Genomic DNA, 26,616 nt, shown 5'->3' with positions numbered 1-26,616 from the left:
AGCCATGCACTGCACCGCCAGCTGCCCAGCGCTGCTCCAAGCACCTTCTGGCCACAACTTGATGCTAAGGGCTAAGTGGCTCAAAAGCCCTCTTACCGAATGCAAACACTCCCTTCTCCAAACCACATTCTGCTTAATTCTGAGGAATTAACGTAGTGCAAATGTTATGTTGGAAGAACTCTCACCTCTCTGTGCATAGCAATGCAAAACTATACCGACAGCAGCCCTCCTACCAGGGCAGGGTGCTAATACAGCGGAAGCCCACCCACAGCAAAACCAGAGGGCTGCAGGTGAGCAGATGCAGAGCAGGCAGCCTCATAACTGAGCCCTAAGCACTTGCTGTCACTCCTATCCAAGTCAGTGGTAACAACAGCTTAAATCTCACGATTTACTGAGAAAATTACCATAGCACGAGGGAGTTACACGACAAGGCGCAGGGACACCAGCCTGGCTCCTCATGTATTTTAAAACAGCATTTCCTGTGAAACATCATATACGAAGGCGAGTTTGACTGTAATTCAGGTGGGAAATCGAATTTTAAAAAGCCTGGCTGGATCCTGGTATTCCGATTTTGTTTATATTGTAAAACGACATGTTTAAAGAACAGCTGTTAAAATGAAAAATGAATTAGGCTGGGGCCCAGAATCCACAGCATAAATCTGGCACAGGGAGGTTGGCCGTGCTGGGCCTAGGCCAGGAGATGCCATTTTTAACAGTTCTGATTCCTGCAGTTGCAACTTAGGATACACGAATTAATTCTTCTCCTGGAAGAAAGAAGGGCAGATCTCCCACACTGCTCGCAGTTCTGCATGCTAAGCAGCGTTTGCTTCTGGGATTGTATACACACGGGGTCACATTCACTGCACAACACCAAATTCTGCAAGCAAAATCACATTAAGGGAGATAATCTCTTTTTCTTTCAATTACACTTACGAGCAAGTGGACATAACAGTGTATTTGTATTTGTAAATGTGAAGTCTGAAAGCAAGAGAAACTCCTGCATGGTCAATTCATTAGCTGTTCCTCCTGAGGATCTTTTCAAGGACTAAATCTCACCTAAGGCATACAGCATGTTTTTCATTTTTGCTTTTGCTTTTTTTAAGTTGCTCAGAATCAAATTTAGTCAGTGCCATTTAAATATGATGCCACACTTTCCGCTTTAGACATCAGAGTTGTCTGCAATCCAATTGTCTGTGCATCACAGCATGTATGCTGCAACACAACCAGAAAGCCTAGGAGACTCCAAAAAGGAGGCATCCAAAAGCACAAGCCATCACTGATTTAACAAGTGACAACAGGCTGGGTGCACTTTTATACCCACCAAAAGAAATACTCAGCTTTTAAAACATCCAGACCTAAAACATTCCAGAATATTTTGCAGTATCCTGTAAATGTAGTCAGAAGTTTGAGTAAATGTGAATTTATATAAAATCACATGATTTTATATAATGGTTTGGGTTGGAAGGGACTTTAAAGCCCACCCACTTCCAACCCCCTGCCGTGGGCTGGTTTGCCCCCACCAGCTCAGCTGCCCAGGACCCATCCAACCTGGCCCTGAACACCTCCAGGGATGTGGCACCCACAGCTTCTCTGGGCAGCAGTACCAGGGCCTCACTGCCCTCTGAGTAAAGAATTTCCTCCTAACATCTAACCTAAATCTCCCTTCCTTTTAATTTAAAGCCATTCTCCTTGTCCTACCAATATCAGACTCTGTAAAAAAATCTTACCTAGCAATGGTGTGCAAAATTAACGGATGGATTGTCCTGCTCAAATAATAACAAGCCAGATGAGCATTAGCCACGGTGCAAATGAATTTCATGGCAAACAGAGCAGCAAAGCCCTCCCTGCCTGCTGTCTGCCCCACATTTCTCAGCCTGCCCCATCCCTACACGGAGTACCTGAAAGAGCACAGAAGTCCCAGTGACCATGACTAGAAATCTTGCCCTTCCTGGCAAGTTGGAAACACCTTTGCAGACCCCACCAGAAGGAAGACAGAATGAAAGCAAGTCTCTCACTCTCGAAGCTTCTGTGGGTTTGCTTTGCAGAATGTTACAGGATGCTTCGTGACCTACTGCAGGTACTGCAGGTACAGTGCAAGGAGCACCAGAAGGGGTTTCCTGGGTTTAAAAGCAAAGCCAGCCCTGTGGCAAATGAAGGCAGGCATCAATCCTGCAGCAGGAGGAATGAGGCCAGGTGTCACGGCAGAAAGAATTGATGCACTATAACCCTGGCAATAAAGGTCTCTGGGGCAGCTGCATCAGCTCTGTGCGCCAGAATGAGGATTGCTCTGTGACCGACTCACCGAGGGGAGCTGCACCTTTGTTAGCAGACTGCCCCTGTTCTCTGAGACACGGGGACACAGCGCCATGCAGCATGGTCAGATAAGAGCACACACACTGCTGCTTCCCTAGGGAAAGAACTGGGGACATTTTTGTAACTTCCCAGCTATTCGGTAGAGATATTCTTGTTTGTTTATCCAGCCTTCTATATTAAGACTCTGGTATCAGAGGCAGGGAGCAAGAATACATACACCGATCCCGCTAAAGACGGACCTACTTGAGCCTTCTGGAGTGCTTTTCAGATTTTCTCTGGTCTACAGACAGTGGGTACCACAGGCACGTACTTGCTAGCTGGAGGGATCTGCCAACAGCAACTGCACCAGGGATGATGGGAAGTGATTAAATGGAATGCCCGGCCAAAGGAAGAATGGATTCCAGGAAAATCACTTCCAAAAATAGGGAGCAACATGAATATTTCAGAGAATGGATTGGAAGTGTATCTTAGGACAGTTTTCTTAGTTCCACCATTAGCAGAAAGAGCTTTTTGCCAACAAAAAAATTGAGCATTTTGATGCAGATTTTGTTCCCTGCTATGACACAGAGACAGAACAGATTTCTTCTTCCTGTTCTCTTTGATTTACTTCTCACAACTTTCAGTGGGCTGAAAATGGTTAATTAATGATACCAAAATCTGTATTTAAAATGTAATTCAGTTCTGTAATTATATTCCTTATGCATGGAGACAGAAATAAACTAGAGGAAGAGCCCATTAGCCCTTTTGCATGTATAATTGAACACGTTTGATATTACTAGGTAACCTTTGTAAGTAACTGGCTTTGAGTTTATGCAAAGAAGTGAACACTTTGAATACATAAATAACAATAAGAGCAGATATTTTTTGATTTTGCATTCTGTTCTTTTCTTGTTTGTGTCTGTGAGATGCAGTCAGACGTCCCTGGCTTTATGTGGCCATCCACAGAAACATCACAGAGATTTGACTTTTGCATCATTTCGGTGCAGTAATGAATAAGAACTGACATCAGATATCAGTATTATTGGCCCAGCTAAATGGTAGCTGACATCAAACTGGACTGCTGAAGAGGTAAACAAAATTGAAATTTTGTTTTTGTTTAAAAACTGTCTGACATTATTTGTCCTTCAGTAAATCAATGGCAGAATGAGATAAATGCTCTTTGCATTTTGGCTGGAGGAGGTAAAATCGGGCAGTTGGTATTAAGCATATTTTTATAGTCTTGTAGGCTTTCCTAATACAACCTGTAACTTCAACATTCGTTTTGTTGTATGGAATCTTGGTAACCTCTGTAATGATTTCTTAACCTGTAAGCATCACACAAACACAACATGGCAGACAGATACAAACAGAGGAGCACAATAATCATACCCTCATCTCACCATGAGTGCATACGTATACACACATAAGGGAGCAAATTTTGTTCTAGTCTGAAATTGTAATGATTCAACCAAGCATCTATATTCTTTGTATTTCATTAGCATATGGTGATTTGCTAAGCTGGGAAAATGCTGTGCAAAGTAAGTGTAAAACTTTGATTTCCAATGCTCTTTAAGCCATGCTTAGATTTTTCTATTACACAGTAGAAAAGGCTGGACAACATTCAAGAACAGGTCACCACTTCTTGTGAGGAATCTATTAGATGAAGCTGCATTGCTTTCCTCTGTTCCCCCTGTTTTACCCCTGATTAAAGCCTTGTACTAATACAAAAACACCAGTGGCTTGAATTTTCATCTTTGCTTGAGTTACACAGATACGTATTAATATTCTCCATAACGGGCACGAGAGAAGATGGCTTGGGCTGATACAGATGTCCCCACTGCAGCCTCTGATGCAGGAGTGAAGCTCCTCCAGCACCTTCTGCCCATTCCTAGCCTACATTTAGGCAGTCTTACGGAACCAAATAATTACATGGGGTTGCCTGAAATCATAGAGTCACAAAATCCTAGAACGGCCTGGGTTGCAAAGGAGCACAATGCTCATCCAGTTCCAACCCCCTGCTGTGTGCAGGTCGCCAACCAGCAGCCCAGGCTGCCCAGAGCCACATCCAGCCTGGCCTTGAATGCCTGCAGGGATGGGGCATCCACAGCCTCCTTGGGCAACCTGTTCCAGTGCCTCACCACCCTCTGGGTGAAAATCCCTGTAATGTTCCAAAATCAGGGAAATTACCTCTACAGTGCAGTCTCAGTTGGGCATCTCTAAAGAGGGCATCTTTGGTTTCCCAGGCAAGGTACATTCATACATATAAGATACATACATATTTTAGTGCGCTCAGAGACTTTGAAGAGAAGTTGAACACGTACAGTGGCCTCTAAAAAATACATCTTTCCCACCACACATGCATGTTTCCACCCAAAGGCTTAGCTTCTAGTGAAAAAGAAATACCTGAAACAATTTTCTCTGTGTGACAGTAAAAAGGACTGTAAAATTAAAGAAAGATACCATTTTCTACATCAATTCAAAAGCAGCTGCTCGGATTTTGCTCCCATTTTCCCAAACTTTTGACAGGCACAGAAGCAGCCTGCCTTTTAATTCCTAATCCAGTCTCAGCATCAGAAGGCAGAGCAGAGCATCCGTTCGAGCAGAGGCACTCAAGCAGAGCTTGTGCCCAACTGTTAACTACAGTTTGCAGATGTATGGTATAGTAAATAACTTACATTTCAGGGAGTTAATGAGAAATTGTTCAATCTCTATAATGGCATTATTCATTTTTACTTCTTCCTCGTACAATACTCTTCTCCTAAAATATCCCTGTTTTTGGACACACTGCCTGGATAGCTCTCTGATCTAACTGGAAAATGTGCTCTTTGTTCCTGCATTCTGTGTACAGCACACTGTGTAATGAGCATTTCACAGTCCTTCAGAACTCCTTTGGCACACAGCAGCCTCAGCCACGGCTATCACAAGCCCACTGAAGTGACTTAGAAGCCTACATAAATAAACTTATATCCCAGTAAGGATGTGAAGCTTCAGGCTGTTTCACCATTAAAGCACTACACCTTCAGAATCCCACCCTGCAGAGAGGACTTCTAACACAGCATGGGAGCTGCTTTGTGTCCTGTGCTGCTAAGACATTAAACAAACAAACAAACAAACAATACCAGGCAGCATTCTGCCACAAGTCAGCCTTCACTTTCACCATTCCAGACTTCAGAAATAAGATTTTTCCAACAAATCCTTGCCCGACTGCAAAGCTTTGGCCAGGTCTATCCATGGGATTTTCTGCTAACCTCTCTGGAAGTGATGCTGCACCTCTGTCTCAATGCTTCATGGTCAATCTCCAAAATCTTTTTGATAAAAGTACTGTTAAGAATGTTAATGTTTCAATAAAAGCTTTTTCCCTCAAAAACCATGCATGTTTTAACAAAAACTTTGTCACCTGAGGGCCTTGCTCAGCTTGCTTAGGGTGGAATATTTTCACTTTCTTGGCAAGCAACCAAGAGAGGAGAAGAAAACAGTTCCTTGGTGCTACATGAAGTTGAAATACAGAACTTTCTTTGCCAGCCAACCAGTGTCACAACTATAAGTTGTGCAACTTAGGACCAACCACTCAGTCTTTTCAGTAGTTTTTCTGTACATACAGGGTTAATTTGTGTAATTTCTCTGTGTGACAGTAAAAGGGACTGTAAAATTAAAGATACCATTTTTTACATCAATTCAAAAGCAGTTGTGCAGATTTGTGTAACTGCAATTACAGCTCCTGAAATTATATTCCTCACTCAATTTACTGAATGCTGCTCAGGATGTTTCCATTTTTACTAATTCAACCATTGAGAATGTCAACCAATGACTTTAGGGTTTAAAGCCAACTATAATATTCTTTACCAAAATAACATGCTTAGCTGGAAGATCATCATCGCACACTCTTCCAGCTTCCTGTTAATCACTACAAGCCACATTAAAGCACGAGGCTCTTTGTAAATACTCAGGTTAGAGACAGTGCTACATTACTGCCAGGCACAGTGAACCTTTCCTTCACAATTCTTAGTGTTAAATACTATTTTTACTATACTATCATGTTTCAAAATACCAAGAGGCTGTACCTGTCAAACATACATACATGTGGCAGAAAAGCAATTGAGACGCCTTGGGAATCCCTATTCACCTCCTTGAACTAAGTTTATCTCACACTTGCTGCTGCATCAACCCCTAGGGCTTGCCTGAAAAACACACATGCTTGCCATAAGTGGATGGTAAAGCACAAGTGGATGCTGCACAGGAGAATATTCAGGATCTCCTACAGCTGAAAACTGGTACCTTGCTATGCTTGTAATAAAACACTAGCAGTGAGAGCACAGGGAGAAGGAATGCTGATGAGGTGCTTTTCAGGAAAGATGACAAAAAAGCCAGTTCCTTAGAGAGAAGAGTTCAAGTGGTAGCAGAAAACAGCATATGCTTCATCACTTCCACACTGGTTTTAAGAGCAGTACGGGCAAGAGAACCAGAGGAACCATAAACTGCAAATGCCTTGCTTTCTGAATATTTCAGATGACTTCTAAGAAACACTCCTAAACAGATGACTTACCTTACAAAATTTGCAGGCATTTTGAACACAGCCTGTCACCAATCCCACCCGAAACGACCCACTTCTGACAACCACTGTAAAATTAACCATCCAAGAAAAAAAACTAACAGCAAACTTCATTTAAGTAAAGTAACTAGACAATGACACACGAGAATGGCTTAGATTATCTTGAAGTGAAGAAAGGAACAGAGAGCTAAGCACAAGGAAGGGCAGCTTCACTTAGCAGTCTCTGGGACTCTGCCCTGGCTGGGAGGTGTGTGTTGCAACAAAGTGCTCCAGAAGTTGAGTTCAGCTGCAGGGCTATCTTCTTCAGCATAGTATGCAGTATTATTTACCAGAGTAAGGAATGGGGTGCTAACAATTTGAAAATAAATAAATAAATAAACACCAGTGCACAGAACTTACCTCCAGGCTGAATGCAGCATGATTGCAGGAGTGCAGGTGACCATAGAACGTACAAACACGGAGACCCTAAGAATTCAACATAAAGAAAGCAAATCAGTTGTAGTGCTAACAATTATTCTGCATTCCCATAAATGCAAAGACCTTGATTTTATGGCTGGGTGCAACAGAAGGCATTCTGCGTGCTAAAAACAGAGTCCAGTTTCTAGAACAGCAATACGTTTCTCACAATTAGTAAGGATTTATCTATCTCCTTACTTCATGTGATTGCTTCCAGAAAGGGTGCATTCAAATATCATGGAAAAAAAAAATGACAACTACCAAGCAGGAGGGTTTGAATTAGAAAGCATAATCACTGCTTCCAAAAGACTGAGCCCTGCTCTTACGCTGTGATTCAGTACGTGTTTCCTGATACTCCACACACACCATTAAAGTCTTCCTTAAGGAATCACAAGCATGAAATCAAAATTAATTATCTTTTGTCATCTTCCACATTAGGCTGTAAGTGACCTACATACTGGAGGAACATATGTCAGATGTCATCACTGATACCTGACTTGTTCTCCTGATACAGCAGGCATCCAACCACAGTATCTCATGCTAAAAAGAAGCCTTCATGACAGAGATAGCAAAATGGTGCACTTCTGGTTTAAAATATCACTGGTTTAATGGGTAAAAGCAACAAAAATACCATCGGAAGTGAAACCCAGCAACCAAAACAAAGCTACAAACAGCAAACAAAAATAAACCGCACTCCTACTGTATATGAAGACTCTTTTCCATTGAAAAAGCCTCCTCCGTGTTTATGAACATGTTTAACCAGTATATTCTTACTGTTTGCATCAAGCCCTTCCATGAAAGGAGGTAATGAGATTTCAGCGCCACGTAATTCTAGAGGGACACAACCTAGTAATATCCTGTAGCTCACATTACAACTGGAGGAATTTAGTCGACAAAACTACTGTTAAAAGGTATTTGATGGCTGCTGTAAATTGTATCGACGCTAAGAGGGAAAAGAGCTGGTGAAGGTGGAGAGCATCACGGACACGGGAACACAGAGGCAGTCATTACCTGCAGATAAACCACACTTGGAAATGGGAGGGCAGCTATACAACAGCGAGATAGGAAAACTCTCCTCAGCCTCAAGCATTGGAAGAAGAAAACTTCATTGATTGTAAGCAGGAGCTTGACAAGTCTGGAAATGAATGACCTCCTGCACGTGGCCAAAAGTTGGAGGTCAAGGTGACTCTTTCCAGTTGCACTTATATGGCACTGGGATAAAGCACAGCACCAAAACCTTCATTCAAGGCCAGGCTGGATGTGGCTCTGGGCAGCCTGGTCTGGTGGGTAGTGAGCCTGCACATAGCAGGGGGTTGGAACTGGATGAGCACTGTGATCCTTTTCAACCCAGGCCATTCTGTAACTCAATGAAAACAGCAGGCGGCGGGCTACTCCTGCAAGCCCCATTTTGTATGTTTCCATGTTTTTCACTTCTATTTCTTAACTAGTTTCCTCTTCAAGGCCACATCCACTGCTGAGATCAAACCAGGAGATCACTGTTATCCTCATGTACGTCTCACAACAGAAACTAACAAAGAACAAGACAACAAGAAAGGCTCTGGACTACTGAAGCAACCCAGTATCTTCAAAAGAGCAAGCACACCAACTTCCAGCACAAAAAGGTTGTCAGAGTGCAATTCTTTGATTCTTTACAGTTTTCGACAGAATTACAGGTCAAAAAAACCCTAACAGAACCCCCAGGGTCGCTTATTTAAGTGGCTTTAAATAAGAAACCCAGGCCAAAATATCCTGATAAAAAGAAAATTTGAGTAATTGCTATCCAATTATAAATTCACTGCTGGAATGGAAATGTGATCGCACAAAATTCCCAAGAAACTACAGATAAATTAGATTTGATATAGTTAACACAATTGGAGACAACTATAACGAAGCACACGTGGAGAAGGAAAGAGCAAATTTCCAGCAGATAAAACCAGCAGCAATATCAATGCACTCAGTCCACAGTAAGAGCCCAAACACCAGCACGTGTTTTGCTTGTAAAAAGTAATGGCAGCGCAATAAGCGTGTTGCTCAGCAGGGCACAGCATTTATCGTCAGACACTCTGAAATACCAACAGACACACAGTAGCCTTTCCACGAGGACAGAAAAGCATGGCATCGCAAGCAAAAGAGACGGAAAAGCACGTGGATGCTGTGCCACACAATGAATGGGAACTTCCTGTTTTCCCTTCTGTCAGTCAACTCAGCCCGAAAAGGATTTTAATAATAGAAATAATAATAACAAAAGCTATACAAAGGGAACATTTCCGTAAAGTGTTTTTCAGTGCTATTGTTGAAACTTAATTTCCAGAGCACCACTTTATTTTTCTTGGAGGCACAGCTAGTGTTTCCTTTACCAACACCTGGAAATCTGAGACTCCCCCTGTTTACCACTGAACCGCACTTATTCAAGGTTCAAGACTCGCCTAGGAAATGCATTGCAAGGCAAGGAGCAGAGGAAAAAGGAGGAGCTTGTCTTAATATTTATGCTGAGGAGGTGGTGTCAGTTAGGAGAATGGCATTCCATTGCAGCTACCCTCGAGTCTTATGGGACCATTACGCCTGAGAGCAGGAGAAACGCCAAACTGTTGGAGCGGGGCTCTGCAGCTGCACAAGGGCACATTTTGCCCACATTTAACCTCCAGTGTCTATCTATGATCCAGTCTCCTTGAATCTGACACCCGAGCTGTTGTAAAGGGCAGTAAATTACGGAGAATGCATTATTATTAACTGACTCATCGGGTCTTGATTGAAATATTAATGGAAGAAATCTCCGTTCTATTCACTCCTTAAGCTGCTGCCCAATTACATTAATAACCATACATTCTTCCTCTGCAGAAAATACAGAGATAATAGCAACATTCAAAGAAAACAAAATATGAAGGGTTCTGCATTTTTTTTAGACGGCTATTCAGCCATGCACAAACACGTGTAATTTTCCATTTTGAAACCCAGAAATTAACATTAGAATCAGCAGTCAGAAATACCATGGCATTATTTTGTGCAGCATATCAACCTCTCGGCTTCCAATGAACACAGATATTAATTGTCTTGCCTTGGATGGAGTTATCTAAGGGACTTCAGACAGAGAACAAAAACATTTCTATTTTTTCAATGCGATCCAGCGTTGTACCAAAAAAGCAGACTGACCTTTGGCATCGTGGATCTGGGAGCAGTAATCCTGCAGCCAAAGTGACTAAGCAAGGAACTTAAATTCAAATGATTTTTTGTTCTTACTTTCAAAGGATAAAAGCTGAAGAGTTCTGAATCAATAGAGAAATTCTGCTTCAAATCCACCCTCCTGTGTCCATACAGATACACAAGAGCAGGGCCAGACAACAGAGGCGGGAGACAATTACAATTTATTTTCCACAGCTTCTTTGCATCTGCAGAATTAAGGTGAACCATTAACTCATCCAATGCAACAGTTCACTACTCCTATATTTAGTTTACCATATATACTTATTTTATTTATACTTAGCTCAACAAAGCAAGCAACCAACCACAATCTTAACAAGCCATAAGTTAAGAATTCTGGGAGAAAACAAAACTCACCCCAGACCTGTTGAGCATTACTGAAGAACTGCTTGTGTTTCCTAAACTCTGCTGTTTTCTTGGATTTTGCATGCTCTACCGGATGTGAAAACCTGACAAGAACAAACTTACTTTGCCAAGTTCAAAAATCAAGATAACAAATCCATTAGATTAAACAGAGTATAATGCAATACGTTAAAGAGGTTAATTATCAGCTTGATATGATACGAGCTTTTAGAAAAGAACATCTGAGCAAGTGGTTTACCTAGGTAGTGCTCAGATGAAAGACTTATTTGTAATTCTTTGGTTCAGTTAGAAGTTAAAGAAATATTTTCATTAGACAGACTTAACTTACAGAGTGTTCCAACTACGAGGACCTGAACGGTAGAACTGGTCACCACATATTCTCTACCACAAAAAAATCCAACTAAGCAGTTGCTCAAGAAAGGTGTTAATCCGTAGGGGAGAGGGCGAATGGAACAACAACACCCTGAATTTAACTTCTGATCTTATACAGCTAAAAGTTGTTTAGGAAGTCAAATAATGTGAAGCTTCAGAAGCTCACTCCACAAGACCTAAGTATACCGCATGCTCTGGCTATTGACTCATCAGGGAAGGTTCTCTCAGTCTCTCTTGCTGAATATAGCCAAGGACCTCCATTTTACGGTGAAGTGTAAAATGGAAAGGATGAATCCTAGTCCACTCCTTGCTTTTTTCATGCGTGGTCTGTCTACGTGGTCTTTGCACAGATCGGTGCCTGGTTTACCTGTGCTTTGTGTCAGTGAGGCACCAGCAGGCTCTCCAGTGAGTGCATGATGTCCCCAGTAGAAATAAAGACTCTGAAGGCATTCCATGCTTTGTAGGGGATTTTTCTGCATTGTTGCCTTGAAGTAGATGCACTGAAAACTCTAGAAAGGATTGGATCTCCTTATCAGAACATAACCTATTGCAAGTTTACTTTCCAAGGAGAGAAAACTCATCAGAAGGGGATGGGATGAAAACACAAAAACTGAAGAAAAGAGCCCACAACCACTTGCCCCTTCCACTTCCACACACTGGCTTATTTCTGTCAGTCCCTTTGCCTCACCCACCACTGCCATGGCTGACTTCAGCACTCTCCTGCACTCTGTGATGTCCACGTGTGTGTCCCTGCCAGCAGCGAGCTCTGCTCTGCTCTCCTCTCCATCTGCCCATCCTGCCCCACCTGGAGTGCAATGTAAAAAGGTATTATCCACCCCCAGCACCTCTGCCAAGGACTTCTAGGAGCACGTGGCACACGGTGTGTGTACAGTAAGCAGTGAACAAACAAGCAAAGCAATTTTACCAGCTGTCACTGCAGGTTCTACTCTATTACCTCAAACACGGGACCTTCAGCACAAGGTTTGCTTCTTTTCTCCCAGCTCAAAATAGAGCCGAGGGGGGAAAATCATGCAGAGAAAACTCTTTCTTGATGCCAGAGTAAGGGAAAAGCCAGTAGATTACTCAGACGTTCTGTAATCCAGTGTGTGAGGGAAAAAAGTTAACCCGCAACTACAATTTGTGTGCTTTACTACACAAGGATTTGCAGGTGCAGGTGTGCACATGGAAGTCTAAATACTTCAGCTGCAGAGCTACTTGCTATTCTTATGCTGATTTCTCTCTTTCACAGACAGCCCCACTTTTTTTTTCCCCCCAGTAATTCAGTATATCTTCCTAAAGAAACACAAGAGAATTTTGAATCTCGTTAAAATGCATGCACTTACACAACAGCTTTCATTTGGGGAATCATAAAAACATGAGAAAGCTGCTTGGTAACGCTCCAGGAGCTCAGCCAGCTAACCCTAGTGCTGGGCTCTTCCTCACAGAGCATCTTCCCTCCTCTTCTGTTAGCAATACTGGCTGTTAAAATACAGAAAAAGTAAATCTTATTGAGAGGCTCCTGAATTCTCACATTTCTGCATCCCATCTTTCACCTGAATGCAGTGTGAATGCATCCTCTGCACCAAGCATGCAGTTGTATTAGTTTCGTTTAATTGAGAAGAAAAGCGTGTTTCTGGGCCAAGACCTTGTATGCTAAACCTGTTCAAAGGGAACCTTTAAGACTCTTCCCTAAAAACACTAGAAACAGGGGCTTATAGTGGAAATGCTGACAGGTGGGATTCTTGCCAGCATAACATAACCTGACTCTGAGATAAATGTTTCATGAATTAAAAAAGTTGAAAAAGGCTGCTCTGTTCAGCTTTGTTCTTGAGATGAAAGCGAATTATCTTTTTGTCTTCTACTGACACTTGGATTTTTGTTCTGCACTCTGCTGAAACCCGTAACCACAGGCAGTATTCAAATAGACGTGGCCATGTGGGATTCTCTCCTCGCCGAACTCCTGCAGGAGAAGTTCACCTTCTAACTATAGAAGGAAGGAAAAAGGTTTCCTAGCAAGGAGATGCCCTTCTGTACCTGCTTCTGTGAAGAGAGAAAAGCTGTCTCTGCTTAGAGAGAACACAAGTGGACAGGGCTCCACTGCACAGTCACGACAGCATCCAGAGATGGAGAAGGAGAAAGCTCTTTCCTGGTCCCATTATTCCCTTAGAAGAAAATAAATGGGGGGGGGAACAAAACTGAAAGGTATTGAAATTCTTTCACTAAAAGCAGACCTGTACATTATTTCCCAGGTTGATATTGGCGGGTGGCTTCAGTCACAGAAGCTGCAGCATCTTAATAAGGATTTATAAGGCAGGTGGCCATACATCACACTGTCACCTCCAGAAGAGCCAGATTCGGTGATGGCATTGCACCTGCCCAGCATCACTGCGGGAGCAGCGGTGGCCAGGGGTGTCCTGAACACTGACATTCACAAACTGCTGATTTCACAGAGCAGGACAAGGTCTTTGTCCTTGCCACAACTACTAGATTCATTTTTTACTTTTTTTTTTTTAACCACATTTTACATGAAATTAACTCTGTATTCCAGTACCTCAGAAAACAGCAAATGTTTTCAGGAGAGTTACACGGGAATGTCAGAAACCCAGCAGGACTGTCTGATACTAAATACTACGAGCTCTGCTGTTTTAACCTAAAAAAGGATCAAAAAGATGAATAGTAAACTGGCAGAAGGTGATGGTGGAACGTAACTAGTTAAGTTCAGAGTGCAGTGAAAGCACAGAAAAGAAATATAAAAGAATTTTATGCTGGCTGTGAAAATGAAATGACATGAAAGGAGAACAGTGAATACATAAGTTAATTTATATATATATAAGAAACAGCAAGTGGGCTACATGGGAAACCTTTCTTGCTTCTCAGTTGTAAAGGCAGAGGCTTGAAATTTAGGTTTCCTGCTTAGCAAAGATTTCACTTGTCCTCTGTTCAGAAGTAAGCACTGTCTGGGCTGCAGGAGGGCTGCAGAGAGGCTGGAAGTTGTCCACGCACATACAGCTGAGGACAGCCTTGCAGAGCTCCTGCACCAGCCATCTCTCCTATGGCTGACTGCAGTGCCCCAGTTCAGGACCTAGTTCTTCACCTGGTCTTCCTATATGCTGCTGTAAAACACGGTACACAACAGCCATCAAAGAGAGCGCTACAAGACACTATTCTCTGATCTTATCTGAGGATGAAAAGTTGAGCATCTGTGTGAAGGATTTTAGGGCTATGCAGTGCTGTACTCCTCATTTTGGTCCAAGTGCCAAACTGCTGCCTGATGGACTTCACACCAAAGCATCGGTTATTTTTTCACACAAAAGAAAAAAACAACTGAGTGTTTTTAACTGAAAAAGACAGCACAGAAGAAAAAGCAAGTACATACACAACCGAGGTAATTAAGTAAGATAAATGAGGTGGTCCCAAAAACAGAGAAGGAAAAGCAAGGCCGCAGAAGATCTTCATATCACAGTCAGTATAAATCCAGACTGAGTCAATGGGATCAAAGTTATCACTTGTCTGAGTCACTTGGAGAGCAATTATTTTCATTGATACGAAGGAATTTGTAAGCTACTTGCATTCACACTGCAGATTTTCTTCTGGCACTCATTACGCATCAAATGGAACTCAACCAAACTTAACTCAGAGAAAAACACAAAACAAGAAACAGAGAAAAGGGCAAACTTAACAGAACATGCCTACAGTGCTTCTTCAGTAAGCTGCAGTTGCTGAATAGTACTCTGCAGTCAGGCCTTCCTCTGATCTCCAGGTTTTCCACTCACGGACCCAACGGGGTAAATTAGCTCCCAAAAACAACTCAGATCTGAAAGGAAAGGAAACAAACAGACCTTTCTCGCCATGATGCAGTTCCCAACTGTTGCCACCTCGGGAACAACAGCACTGCTGACCTGAGAGACAGATGCCAGAGCAGAGAACCAACTGAGGAAGTTATTCACTGGAAAAATAACTCATTGAAATAATACTAAGGTTTTGGTTTGCAAAGCCAAAGTTTGAGAGCCAAGTCAAATTTTGACTCAAACTTGCAAGCTTCATGTTATCATGGGCCTTTCATGTTTTCAATCTCCTGTTGAGCTGAAATACAGATATGACACAAGAAGGCATCATACTTTCTGTCACTGTCTCACACTATCAAGATGAATTATCAAGATGAAAGCTCTGGGCCCTGCTGCAGCAAGTGACAAAACTGTTTTTGGTGTGAACACCAGCACTCGGCAATGCCTTGTCTAGATAAAAGGTTTCCCTAGTGTTTCACTCTGTTGACCTAAAATGACCTACACCAACACCTACGTTTATGCTCAGCCTGTAAGTGTACACATACACACATCCTTCTGACTCCCATCACAAAGAGCAGTCCCATTAAAGCTGGATCTCAGCCTAAGCATGACCAGCATTGCTCTTGTACCATGGTACTGCTCCCACTGGAAACCTGCATTCAATCTTGAGGGAGAGGAATTAGGCAAACCACTGATTTTCCAAGTCCCACCTGTTCAATACAGCCCATTAATCCTTCAACGAAAGAATTATTTTAAGACCAAGTTTTACCATTAAAAATACATCCAATTGGTTTAGCATTGCTAAGCCTATTCACATTTCCTAATGAACTTAATAACTTAGATGAAATACAAATAGATGCTTTTTAAAATACAAGAGCTGGTGACTGAACGTACAAGGATGACAGAGCATGCAACCACTTCTGTCACCTTCAAAGAATCATGTGCAGAGGGCTGAAGGCAGAAAATCTTTACTTGGAATAGGCTGTGACAAAGCTGATGTCAAAATAAGTTATAAATGAATGCCTAGCTTGATATAACCTTCATGTACAAGAAGGCGAGACAAATATTAAAATTTTGGGGGAAAAAAAAAACCCAAATCCAAACTAGTAGGAGCACTTTCCCCCCGGTGTTTTTGTCTGGTGCTAACAGGGTTACTGAGGAGATAGAACGAAGAACATTTAACATCTGATAAACAAGAGCTCCTCATCTGGTTTAGCACTGTTTTCCCCAGATGCTCACGTTGCAGCAAAAGATAGCAGATAGATGAAGTCACACACCTGGCAGTCTTTCCAAAGATATCTTCTGAAATTACAGTATGATTGCATGTTAAATTAAAGAAAAGTTCTTACAGAGTTCAACCTATTACAGCCCGGGGATGATATCCGAGATCGCATGTACCGTGACACAGCTCAACACTCTATAAATGACAGATCCATTATTTAGCAGCTCACAGGACACTGCAAGCTTCACTTTCCATCGACAAAAATCTCCCCACAGAATATATTTCCCAGAATTTCTGCCCCAGAAGGGCTGTGACGGGGATCTCAGAAAAATCTATGTACAAACACACATGCAGCCAACAGGTTCACACATATGCAGCCTGACAGCAGTACCAGGGATGGAGCCCCAGACAAAAGGATTGCAGCCTTCGGTTTTTGTGAGTTATTAACGGCAGCCTGCTCTGTAATTGTCGGTGAAATAATCTCATTGACACATACAAGTTAGGAAATAGAGGTCGCATTAACAAAGCCTCTCGCCTTTATTAGATCATATAAATAACCACGAGAGCCTGCAAAAGATCGATTACAGCCTTTAAACGTTTACAGAATCAGTGTTTAATTAAGACCATTTTAATATGCAAATCAAGCCTAATTATCATCATTTGTTAATGCTAGTCTGCCTGGGCTCTAAACAGCTTCAGCTACAAATATAGTAACAGTATCATATTTTTCCTGCTTTTTTTTTTTTTTTTTTTTTTTTTTAAATTCCTAGGAGGCACAGCAGAGGAAACAATCGAGTTGTGCCACCAGGACACATGAAAGCTTTCAAAGCAGCCCCTTCCATTTACCATTTGGAGATGAAGGTCAAAAAAGCACTCAGCGTAGCATAATACCTAGCCGAAATGATACGCTTTTCTTCATCCACTATTTTTCAGAGTGCTTTAATTAATGCATTTTCCTTCAAAGTATATAACCCCTCCGGGAGCTTCTTTTGATGAAAATCTGCCCTTGTTCAGCGCAGTGATTGAACAGATCGGTTCGTAACACATTGCCAGTCAGGAGCTGATACTGGCACTTCTTGTCTTCTTGCCTCTTACTCTATGGGAATGGCAGCTCTCCTGCACAGAGAAGCCACAGCATTATAGCAAAGCCCTTGGAAATTCCAGACTGAAGCAAACAAGAGAACACAGCCTCCCGTAGCGCAATGGGAGGAGCGGTGGGGAGGAATACAAAGCAGCATGGGGTAAAACAAGAGGCTGTGTTTTGGTTTAAAGACTCAAAGCATCCATGAATGCTCTTTGGGAAGCAGTGGCAGAGGGACAGCTACAATACAGCCCTTGTAAGAGCAATTTCCCAACACAGCTGTTCTCCCGTCAAACTGTGAAGCCTTGGGCTGGCTGAGGAGAGAAGAAAAGCTTCCTGCTTCTACTTTACTGTGGCATATTAGGTATTTCTAAGTAAATGAAGTCCTAAGAAAGAAAAACAACAACCCAAGGGATGCGTAGTTACAACAGGTAATGAGTCTTTCAGAACAAAAAGAATATAAAGGAAACTTCACACACACAACTTGAAACACTCCCACTTCAAATGGGATTGGAGTGGCTTTCACACGGTGCCCCGACCACCCTGTGGATGGAAGGACTTCACAGAGAAAGCTGCATTTGGAGCACAGCCACAATAACCTGAGCTAACCACCCACAAAAGGGAGCATCAACAAAGCTTAGATATCTGAAGATCATTGGTAACTGTGATGATAGGTGGTGGCACTTTCCAGCTTAGCTTTCATTAGACAAAATGGTCAGGATCTTCAAAGAGCAAATGCAAGCTTGAATTTCAGTGGCACTTTGTAAAACAAGTGAAAGAAGGGCGTCTTCAGGAGAACTCTGCAAACCCAAGAGCAGGAAAGGCTGGAAATAACACAACCTGTGATGGTGGCTGATGAGACTTAGAGAGGATGACACTGTGCCAACCCAGAAGCACAAGAAACTGCCTACTTCTGCAAGTCCAGCCTACGGAATGAATGCTCACGCTGTCCATGGGTATCATTTCATGTTCTCACTGTACACTCTCATTACTTACACAAATGCCCATTTACTTTTGTATCCTGCTGAAGCTTTGGCCCCAGCATCTCAAACCTTGCCGGCAGCTCCAGTGATAGAAAGTTACCATCTCCAAACTCCCTTCTATCTCTGAGTGCTGCCATGTACACTCAGGAAGATGAAAGAGTACCTGAGTCACACACAAATCTGATAACATCCTAGGATACGGAGAGATATCTCACAGAGTGGATATTACTGTCAAAAACCAGAGAGTTTTAAAAATTAATTTGAAAAAAGAATTATCTGCAGTAGACATACACATCAACAATCCTGTTCCATAACAACATTCAGGCACCTACCAAATTAAATGCCACTTCTTACAGAGCGATCCTCTCAGCGTTCAATCATCGAGGGGCCAAGACGCAAGAAGACTGCTATGAGAACAGCCATGAATTAAAGCTGCTACTTAAACAGCACTTTGTGCTGCCGTAGCCTTACTCTCCAATGAGAATGGAACGAGCCCATTTCACAACGTGGAGAAAAGGAAGCGTGCTGGAATACAGGCCTGAAGAGCCACGGGAAGCATCCTGATGCTGCGTTCAAAAACAGGGCTAGGCAAAACTAAACTCCATTTCTCAGACAGACCGAGCAACCCGCATGGCTCTCAGCTTATAATTGTTGCACCTCAACATTTCAAAAGCATGGTTTTGTTTGGTAAATAACGAAATACAAGACAGTTTTCTTCTCAGAAGACACTGTCTCTTTTAAGATAGGCGTCTTAGACGTCGTACTGAGGCCCGTGGTTTAGTGGGGAAATATTGGTGGCAGGTGGACAGATGGACTGGGTGATCTTGGAGGCCTTTTCCAACCTTGGTGATTCTGTGATTCTAATAATATGTGCCCAAGCAGCTCCAAGACAGATGTGTATCCACCAAACAGAGTGGCAGAAGAAGCACAATGAGATATCACATTATGCACATTTTCTCTTCAGTGAGCTGAACTGCAAATAAATGACTCAGAAAGCAGCATGAAATGAGGACATATCACCAGTGGGGTTTTATAAATATTATTTGTTAGCAGAAGCAACTCTCCTAACAATATATGACCTGTGACTAATTCGGGGGGGGTCAGAATGACCTTTGCCCTCCCCCTGTGTAGGGCATTATTCTTCTCTAAAGAAGTTCAGAGGTTAATGAATAAAGTGTCAGCAAAAAAGAAATGAGACTAAGCAAGAAAACGCTCATTCTTGGGCTCTGCTATAAATAATGCTCTCATTAAAATTCTGCCTTGGAAGAAAGGCAAGTCCATTAGTCTAGGAGCTAATTTTTACTGGCTCCTTAGATGTATGCATATTAAAAATTCAGCTTTTATAATTGCCAGCCATCAACCACCTAGTCAGTGCTGTTCTTGGAGTTTTTAATTATTTACTTCATTTGCATAGACACTCCAATTTATGATCAACCATTTAGCTATCAAGGGACAGTTTTAGTAATTCCTCTTTTACATTTTTATTTATTCCCTCTGTATCCCCAGCAGGAGCGCAGGGACGAGCTTCCCCCAGCACCCTTCTACCCACGATGGAGCAAGGCAGCTCCATGCTATCTGCTAAATGCCTTCATCCCACCTCAGTTTGCACTAAGGAGGATGCCAGGACAGTGCTCCTACCCCATATTTTGGCCTCCTTCTTCATCATTGGGTGTTGCAGGTCTTCTAGCATGTTGTTATCAAATGAGGGAGGAAAAGCTCACACCTGAGCACACGGTACTTGGGACACTGCCAGTGCTCTGGCACTCTGCCCCAGACCCATTCAGCTTTGGGTTCTCACTTTGGGATTGGTTTTTCTTCTCCTACACCTTAGCTGAGGATAGCATCACTCATCGCTCCTCCTCACATCCAGCACCACCCTTCCTCATCACAAGCAGATCCCAGCCTGCTCTGTTCATACTGTTCATACTTCTGAGCAGACGTGGTGTGTCTGCCCAGCTCCTCAGATAAGCAAAAAAGAAAATATGGGAAGATGTAAGCTGGGAGAGTCACCAGCTCCCCTCAAACGCATGACCTGGGCAGCTCACAAACCCTTCACGTGAACATCAGCACCGAAACTCAAAAAGCCCCCCAGTTTCTCGTTCGTCCTCAAAACCAACTGAATTATCAAACAAAAGGTGGGTGGTGTTTGTCAACAGTAAGCTGCAGCCACAAGGGGAAGGATTTATAATCCATATCATCGTGCTCCTCCCCCGGTACCGGCTGTGCTGGCTTTCTGCAGACAGCAAATGTGATGGGAGTGGAGCAGCCCTGCCTGGTAGGAAGGGAATTGATTACCAATCCCTCTTTCTGCCAGGCAGAATTTCTTCGCTGCAATTCATACTTTTCAATGGGCTGGCTACAGACAGCCTCCAGATGGCTTTGAGGGGAAGCGAGGGCAATGACACTGGAGCTTACAAATCCATCATTATTATAGAGCCTTTTATTAGGTAGAAGCTTCCAAGCAGAAAAAAAAATAACAAAAATATATAATACGTTCCAATTTTTCGGTTTGCTATTTCCTTCCCTTAAGCTCTTTTATGTCCTCCATTCCTCCTGACACCTCTTCTTTCTCTTCTTCCACTGCTTTTACTTCCATATCTCTTGACACATATTTCATTTATATTTGATTCCGTCCTGCTATCATCTGTCTCTCTGCTAACCTACTCCATCCACAGTTACCTGATATGGAAGTAAAACATGATCTTTCTACTCCATGCTGTTGTCTCCTCTGTTTCCCACGTCCAGATCCCTCCTCTCACAAACGGGGATGGTGACAATGACAAAGAATGGAGCAAGGTCTACCCGATTTTTGTAGTCCTGAAGCTGTCCAATTTATCATTCTGATTCCTTTTACTCACGCCAGGATGTCAGGTATAGAAGTACAGGACTCACACAGTGTGCAGAGAAGGTAACAGAGAGCAGAGGAAGGTTGTAACCCCCCAGCCATAAAGCACAGCATCCCAAGAAGCTCCCTATATGTCAGGGCACAGTCACGCTGCTGAGCTGAAGCCACATCTGCTGTATGTAATGCTTCTCATCAGTGCAACTGTTTTGTTAAGGGAGATCACGAGTGAAGCCCCAGACAGGCAGAAGAAATGGGAAATGCTGCCATTTCAGAGACCAGCCCTGAACACCCAGCACGGTGGCCTGGTTTCATTCCCATCTCTGTTTTCTTTCACGTTTTAGCCCATATCCTTTGCTAACAACCAGAAGTGAGCTAAATACTAGCAATACTTTTGTTGGAGAGAAGCAAAGACTTGTTACACAATATACCTGATCAAGAAACAGACCAGTTTAAAAACATCAACTGACGTGCATTTGGTAAATACATTTCAGAAGCGTTTCCCACGTGTGAAACATCCCCTGTGGATTCCCACATACAAGCACAAGCTGCAAGCACACCTGTGAGCTACGACACCACCTATGTAAGGAAGAGCATCGAGGCTGGGTTCGAGGCAGCTGTGCTCATGGTGTGACATAGCAAAGAAGTCAGAGAATCGTTAAGATTGAAGAAGATCACTAGGATCACGTACCAGCTGTCAACCCAGCCCCACTATGCCCACTAACCATACCCCTAAGTATCGCATCTCCAGATTTCTGCAACACCTCCAGGAATGGTGCCGCTTCCCTGGGCAGCCTGTTACAGTAACTGCCCACTCTTCCAGAGAAGAAATGGCTCCTAATACCCAACCTGAACCTCTCCCGGCACAACCTGAGGCCATTATCTCTCATCCTATCGCTGTTACCTGGGAGAAGAGGCTGACCCCCGTCTCACTACAGCCTCTTCAACACTGCGTGCCTTGTCATCTCATTCAAACTCTGGAGGAGCACAGCAAGACCCTGGAGGACCTGCTTTTTACTCAGGTGTATTCCATTTGGATATAACTCTGGCTGCACAGTGTGACACTGAAGTCGAGAAGTGGGGAAAAAAACAAAGTCGGCAAGATTCATTTTGCACAAAGAATTCAAACAGGGAAAAGATGCAAGTTTCCACTTTGGATGTTTTGACAGCACCAATTATGGTCAGCATCCTTGGGATCCAGCCCTTCAGCATGAGAGCAGCCCACTGAGGGACGACGGGCACTGGGCTCTGCACACTTCTTGAGCCTCCATGGGGCTGGCACTGAAAGCTCCATCCCAGGGCATGATTCTGGGGTGCTGCCTAGCATTAAGAGAACTTTGTAAAATACAATTGTTCCTACAAATTGTATTCGGAAGAATCACCATCTCAGGACAAAATTCTCTTCGACCAGATTGTCTGCAAACAATGTCAAGAGATACTCTGTGTTTAAGTCTGTGGCAAGCCCTTAATCACTTTCATTATTTGGGAAGATATACAACCATAATTGCATTTACTCTAGTGATTCAACTATTGGAAATCAAGCCCATTTTAACAAAATATTTCTTCTTATTATGCTATTCCTGACAGTTGAACACTGCTGAAAAATAAAAAGCAGGAAATTATTCTGATACATTCTTACTGAACAGAAGATTGTTCTAAATTGCTAAAGACAGAACCAATTTATCTAAACAGAATTATTTAATAACACTATGGATTAGCATTATGAAGTTAGGTAGGCAGAAACTATAGATAGAAGCTGCCACTCTTCCTCCATTTCATTCTTAAAGAAAAGGAGGTCTGCTTTAAAAACAATCAAAAGATGGTTGGTTTTGTTTGTTTGTTTGTTTGTTTTTTAAACAGAAATACCCTGTCCTCCTTCAAAAATCTCTCCTAATTTGTTAATGCTCAGAAAGCTTATATTATTAGACCATATTTGCAATCCATGCTACCTGAAACTGAAAGCTTGATCATTTCTTCTAAGCTTGTAAGCTTAGAAGGAGATTTATAGAAAAGGAAACAACTTTGGTTTTTCTCCTGGCAGTAAGCCACTGTTTTTCTGATTCTGTAATTTTCATGCCTCCATGTTAAGCAGATGCTTATTTAAATAATTTAAATCTCTGTCTTTTCTGTTTTAGACACACTGAGTATTAAGGGATGCTCCCTGAGTAACAGCATACATTAAAAGTTAATTAAGAGGAAGTTAAAGGATAAGGAAAGTAATTACCTTTTCCATACTCTCAACAGATATTTATTTTACTTTGGCAGGTTAAAAATGAGAAAAAATTGGAATAGAGGTATGGAAATTGGCAATACAGATTTTTAGGAAGAAGCTTTATTATCCGTTTCCTTATGCGTTAATTAGAAAACACAATACGATTGCTAATGTTGATTGGGACCAGCAGGCACTGCTTCATTGATCTGAGTCTTACATGACTGAACCTTTCAAATGTGCACGCCTAAATCGAAGAGACGTCATCACCAAAACCAAGAAAGTGATTTTGATCATGATGCTATTCGGCACTACTAACTTGTCTTGTTAGTTACTGTGCAGCATCCAATAATAACGCCTTCAACATCTCAGGCTGAACTATTTACTCTTGACTATTAATTGTTTCAGAGAGCAAATTACCACGAAAGAAGTCTATGCTGACACTCTCTGGAAGTGTTCAGAAAATGTTTAGATACTGTACTGAGGAACATGGTTTAGTGGGAACTACTGGTGGTAAGTGGGCAGTTGGACTGGACTATCTTGGATGCCTTTTCCAACCTTGGTGATTCTATGATTCTATGCCTAGCATGGTTACCATCAGCATCAGAATGTAAATGGTGTGAATGCAATATAATTTCTGCTGAACAAAGAAGGAAAATACATTAAAAAAATCACCTTGAGTAGAAGGACAAACACAAAAATATCTGACAAGTAAAGCTAGCACAAGGGCATCTGCCATGAGGTCACATGCCTCCCAAAGCACAGCCTCTGAAACAGCATATGCCACCTGCTTCTCCAAAAAGCACCAAGCCCCGGCCTTAATTTTCCAGGGCTCCATCCCCACTCATACTCTCAATGCACCTCTAGAGAGCTGCTGGGCTCGGCAGCAGGTCCCACTGGTCTGACTCCACCTCTGACCATTCACTGCTTTTGCCCAAACATCACATAAAATAGAAAGGATTTAAATAAAAAGTGGGACTGTGGCCCAGCTGTATCAGCACACGTCACTGAGCACCTTCATCCCCATCCTGAGCTTGTTCCCAGTGGAAAATCAGAACCACTGATATTTATTCTAATCACCAACAGGAGAAGATTATGTCCGAAGGCTTTGTCGCATTGCTAAATTCTGCTTCCTGCATATCAGCTTTGTCCCACTGTTTCCAATCTGCGTGTGATAAATGTCGACTTTTGAAAGATTGTTGCCTCTCTACAGAGCATTTTCAGAAGAGTGAGGGGAAAGAAACAATCAGCTGAGTAAGGGACTGGCATATAAAATACTATCATTTGCAAAATGCTGGCCTGAATTGCACTTGGAGGCAGAGAAGCTGGGCTTAAGCCACAAGAGGGGAAGAACAGGAATGCAGTAATTATGTATTTATTTTTAGAGAAAACAGAAAGCCAAATAAACTAAAAAAACCAGTGTTTACCAGTCAATGCTTTCCGTCCTGAAAACCACACTGAGCAACACAGGAAGGCCAGTTCTCAAGGGATCAACTGGTGGTACCTTTCTGGCAGCACCTCATTCCTCCTGTCTTCGTGCCAGGAGGCTTTAGGTCCTGAAACAATTAATTTAAACTGTGCTGCAGCAAACTGTTGCCAGAAATCTGAACTTAAGAGACAACGATGCTGCTGCTGCTGAAGCTTGTTTTTCTGCCATGGCTCAGAAATCACCCGCATCACAATTAAGATGGGCTCTGAGGCTGCACTCCTGAATTGAAGTTGATGGAGCCCAGACTGCCAGAAGAGCGGGACACAAAGCACCCAAACTCAGCGTTCGTGATGGGATTAGTGTGCTCACAATTGGATTTGGCAAGGGACAGTGCGTGACCGGGACTGACGGTAGGATGAGAAACTGCATCCCCACTGCTTTGATAGATGTGCATCCTTGAAGTATGCCTAATTGCCGTAAGGAAATAAAGGGGACAACACAAACGGAGGAGGAGAAAACAGAGATGAAATTCTAAGTGCTCCCACCATGCTGACAAGAAGCCTGCCTACAAATGAGGGAGCTCAGGCAGCTACTACACTGGAAGAGAACCTGGCTGCTGGCTAGACTGACACAGTAATTCACACCCCTGATTGGAACGCCATCCCGTTGTGAGTGAAGAGCAGCCCAGCATGGTGATGGAGATAGATCTCTTAACTGCTTCACATAAGTTACAGTATGTAATTAGTGCAGCCATACTCATCACTGCCAACAAATAGGGACAGTCGGGGTTCTCAGGGTACCGGCACCGCACACAAGTCACAGCTGGCTGACAGTTTCCCAATTACCAGCCATCCCATCACCTCATCTGCAGAACAACAAGAGAATGCGCAGCTCTATTTCTGCAGGCTGGGTCTGCTGTGACAGGATAAGGGAAAATGGTTTCAAACTGAAGAAGGGGGCCAGGCTCTGAGCTGCGGATATCCCTGTTCACAGCAGGGGAGTAGGATTAGACGACCTTTATGGGTCCCTTCCAACTCAAATGATTCTGTGAAACCCAGTTTACTGGAGCAATTTTAAGTACAGCGCAAACGAGGTGCTGCATCACTACTGCTGCACTCCCACAGCCCATCCTAATGCCTCCCCTATGTCCACATTAGTACTGTACAGCACTTGGTGCTTCCTTGCAGGAAAACCTGCACTTTTTTCTTCACCACCACTGTGCCAAACAGGCCTATCTCATTTGCATCAATTTAATTCTTTCTACAGGATAATAACCCAAAAGACAAGAATGGAGAAAATTACTCTAGAAAGACAAAATTGAATCTGTTTTTGCATTTTAGGATTTCAGCTGAATTATCTTTGGATTATTAGGACAGCACGCTGCGCAACAGCAGTACTTCTACCTTTTAATGTGATTCTTCACCACAGTCTAGGTGAGCAAAAAAGGGTGAAAGGGGAGACAGAAGAGAGCTAAAGTGATACGTCTACAATGCATAAGCAAATTCCTGGTCACGTGAGGAAGAAGTATCTCCCAGATTTCATATCAGTTTCCTATTAGATAAACCATACTGCTTTTTAACATAAAGTGACCTCAGCTGGTCGCTGTGCTCTCAAACATGGAAGCTGAAATTCAATTATAATCCAAGAGTTGCATGTTGGACTTCGACCATGAAATGTGAACAACAGTTCTGCGTGCTGTGGCCTTGGGGGTATCAAAGCATAGCATTGTTTTAACCTCTGTCTGCTTGCTGGCCTCTGTACACTGAAAATATACTACATTTCTATCATAGACAAAGCATTTGAGGTACAAATTACCACTGCAAACTTTCACTATT

At 42.7% G+C, this 26,616-nt stretch overlaps 1 protein-coding gene across 1 annotated transcript in view; it reads right to left on the bottom strand.

Moving 5' to 3' along the window:
- Positions 1-26,616, bottom strand: part of SPAG16 (sperm associated antigen 16) — a gene marked incomplete at both ends in the record, with an annotated part of 350,116 nt that overhangs the window by 94,170 nt on the left and 229,330 nt on the right. The window contains one exon of the mRNA XM_079538894.1: positions 7,241-7,306. Within this exon, the coding sequence (XP_079395020.1) occupies positions 7,241-7,306 (66 nt within the window). The remainder of the gene's footprint in view (positions 1-7,240; positions 7,307-26,616) is intronic.

The sequence above is a fragment of the Tetrao urogallus genome, assembly GCF_951394365.1.
Source record: "Tetrao urogallus genome assembly, chromosome: 8".
Lineage (NCBI taxonomy): Eukaryota > Metazoa > Chordata > Aves > Galliformes > Phasianidae > Tetrao > Tetrao urogallus.
Note: the sequence above shows the minus strand (reverse complement) of the source record. Positions and strands in the feature narration are given on the sequence as shown.